The sequence below is a fragment of the Grammomys surdaster genome, unplaced genomic scaffold, assembly GCF_004785775.1.
Source record: "Grammomys surdaster isolate TR1022 unplaced genomic scaffold, NIH_TR_1.0 64, whole genome shotgun sequence".
Taxonomy (NCBI): Eukaryota; Metazoa; Chordata; class Mammalia; order Rodentia; family Muridae; genus Grammomys; species Grammomys surdaster.
The window spans coordinates 3,614,536-3,617,100 of record NW_021604566.1 but is presented as its reverse complement, the minus strand read 5'-3'; the positions used below and the strand labels follow the sequence as shown (position 1 = coordinate 3,617,100).

At 45.4% G+C, this 2,565-nt stretch overlaps 1 protein-coding gene across 1 annotated transcript in view; it reads left to right on the top strand.

Moving 5' to 3' along the window:
* Nucleotides 1–1,045: 1,045 nt before the first annotated feature.
* Nucleotides 1,046–2,565, top strand: part of LOC114622426 (60S acidic ribosomal protein P1-like) — a 5,578-nt gene continuing 4,058 nt past the window's right edge. Inside the window, exon 1 of the mRNA XM_028768874.1 lies at nt 1,046–1,166. Coding sequence (XP_028624707.1) covers nt 1,046–1,166 — 121 coding nt within the window. The remainder of the gene's footprint in view (nt 1,167–2,565) is intronic.

The window sequence follows — 2,565 nt, the reverse complement described above, 5'->3', positions numbered from 1 at the left end:
CACATAAAACCAGATACACAGAATCTAGTAGAAGAGGAAGTGGGGGAAAGCCTCAAACACACGGGCACAGGAAAAAGTTCCTGGATACCAATGTCTTATGCTTTAAGATCAACAATAGACAAATGGGACTTCATAAAATTTCAAAATTTCTGTAAGGCAAAGGACACTGTCAATAGGACAAAATGGGAACCAACAGATAGGGAAAAGATCTTTACCAATCCTACATTCAATAGAGGGCTAATATCCAATATATACATAGAACTCAAGAAGATAGACTCCAGAGAACCAAATAACCCTATTAAAAAATGGGGAACAGAACTAAACAGAGAATTCTCAACTGAGGAAATGGCCAAGAAGCACCTAAAGAAATGCTCAACATCTTTAGTCATCAGGTGTGGGGGTGTAGTGTGTGTGGGGGTCTGTTGTTGGCTTGAATTGTGGGTCCACGTCTGCCTACCACCCACAAGGGGCTAAGGCTATGGCTCAGAACGGCAGAGGTGCAGGAAGTTGTCTGTGTTCATTCCACATAGGACATCAGGCTATGTTAAGTCAAGACTGAAGTTGGGCATAAGAGCAAGATTGGGCCTCAGCTGAAGTGGGGAGAGTTCTGATCACAGCTTGCTCAGCTTGCCTGCTTGAGTTTGTGGCCTCCATGGCTGGAAACGTAGAGAGGTCGTCCACAGGAGATTCGGCAGTGGCTCGGTAGTTGAAAACCTCCATGGTTCCCAATGGCAGGTCCTAGGAAAGAGAAATATAGTCCATAGTCTTAAGATATTGTCATGGTGGAAAACGGATGAAACTATACCCCAGTATCTTCAGGGTGGGCCTGAGGCTAAATACCTTTTGCAAAGAGGAGGGTCTGGGAAAGAATGTTTAATTGGCTACACCCTCTGGCCTTTAGGTATCTCATTAATACAGAGATATGTCTTGAGGCTCTGTGGCCTGTAGTCACACCCTCTACCTATGGAGGGGTTAGTAGGGGTGCCTAAAGGGTGCAAATCAGTGGAAGTCTTCATCCTTGTGTCAGGAGCCTGTGTCTGGGAGCATGGCGAAATACATGCCATTCCTTGCAGGGAAATCTGTGGGGTCTCCAACCTGCTGGGTCTCCTACCATTTCCAGTCGGTGCTCACCCAGAAACCTTTCACGGTTCTACAGTCCGGAAAATGTAAATCAAAACGACCCTGAGATTCCACCTCACATCAGTCAGAATGGCTAAGTTTAAAAACTCAGGTGATAGCAGATGCTGGTGAGGATGTGGAAAAAGAGAACTCTCCTCCATTGCTGGTGGGATTGCAAGCTGTTACAACCACTCCAGAAATCAGCCTGGAAATTCCTCAGAAAATTGGACATAGCATTACCTGAGGGCCCAGCTATAACACTCCTGGACATATATATCCAGAAGATGACCCAACATGTAATAAGGACATATGCTCCACTATGTTCATAGCAGCCATATTTATAATAGCCAGAAGCTGGAAACAACCTAGATGTCCCTCAACAGAAGAATGGATACAGAAAATGTGATACATTTACACAATGGAATACTACTCAGCTATCAAAAACAATGACTTGAAGAAATTTGTAGACAAATGGATGGACCTTGAAAATATCATTCTGAGTGAAGTAACCCAGTCACAAATGAACACACATGCTATGCGCTCACTGATATGTGGCTATTAGCCCAAAAGTTTGGAATAGCCCCATGTGGGGAGCAACAGTATCAACCAGCCAGACCCCCCCCCCCGGAGCTCCTGGGGACTGGACCATCAACCAAAAGAGTACACATAGTGGGACCCATGGCTCTGGCCGCATGTGTGGTGGAGAATGGCCTTGTTAGACATCAGTGAGAGGAGCAGCCCTTGGGCCAGTGTAGGGGAATGCCAGGGTGGGGCGGGAAGCCAGGAGTTTATGGAAGGGTAACCTCATAGAGGCAAGGGGATGGAGAAATGGGGTAGGTGTTTTCCAGAGGGGAGACAGGCTTAGCTAATCTAGTAAGAACAGGCTTTTAGGAAAGTAGTCTTTGGGCATGAATGCTTAGGGGGAAGAAAGTTCTGGTGGACAGTCTCTGCATACACTACTAACACCCACACATGGGTCAGAAGGGAAAGCATTCACATTGCCTTCTAAGCTTTACCCCTGAGGAGAAGACTTCAGCATTCCTCCATCAGTCTGAGGCTATGGAGTCCTTGATACGGTCATGACCATGTCAACACTACATATTCACTCACTTAAGTCCTTTCATTCATTCAGTTTTTTTATTGCCCTTACAATTTTGAGACAAAAGTATTAAAATTATTTTTAATGCAAATATAAAGGGCTTTCTCTAGAAAGCTAAAAGGAACCTATGACTATCTCTGTCTTTAAAAAAGAAAAGAGCAGCCAGCCGGGCAGTGGTGGCACATGCCTTAAATCCTGAAATACGGAAGACAGAGGTAGGTAGATCTCTGTGAGTTCAAGGCTAGCAGTCCCTTCAGAGCTAGTTCCATGACAACTAAGGCTACAAAGAAACCCTGTCTTAGAGAGAGAGAGAGACAGAGAGAGGGGGGGGGAGAGAGAGGATGAAG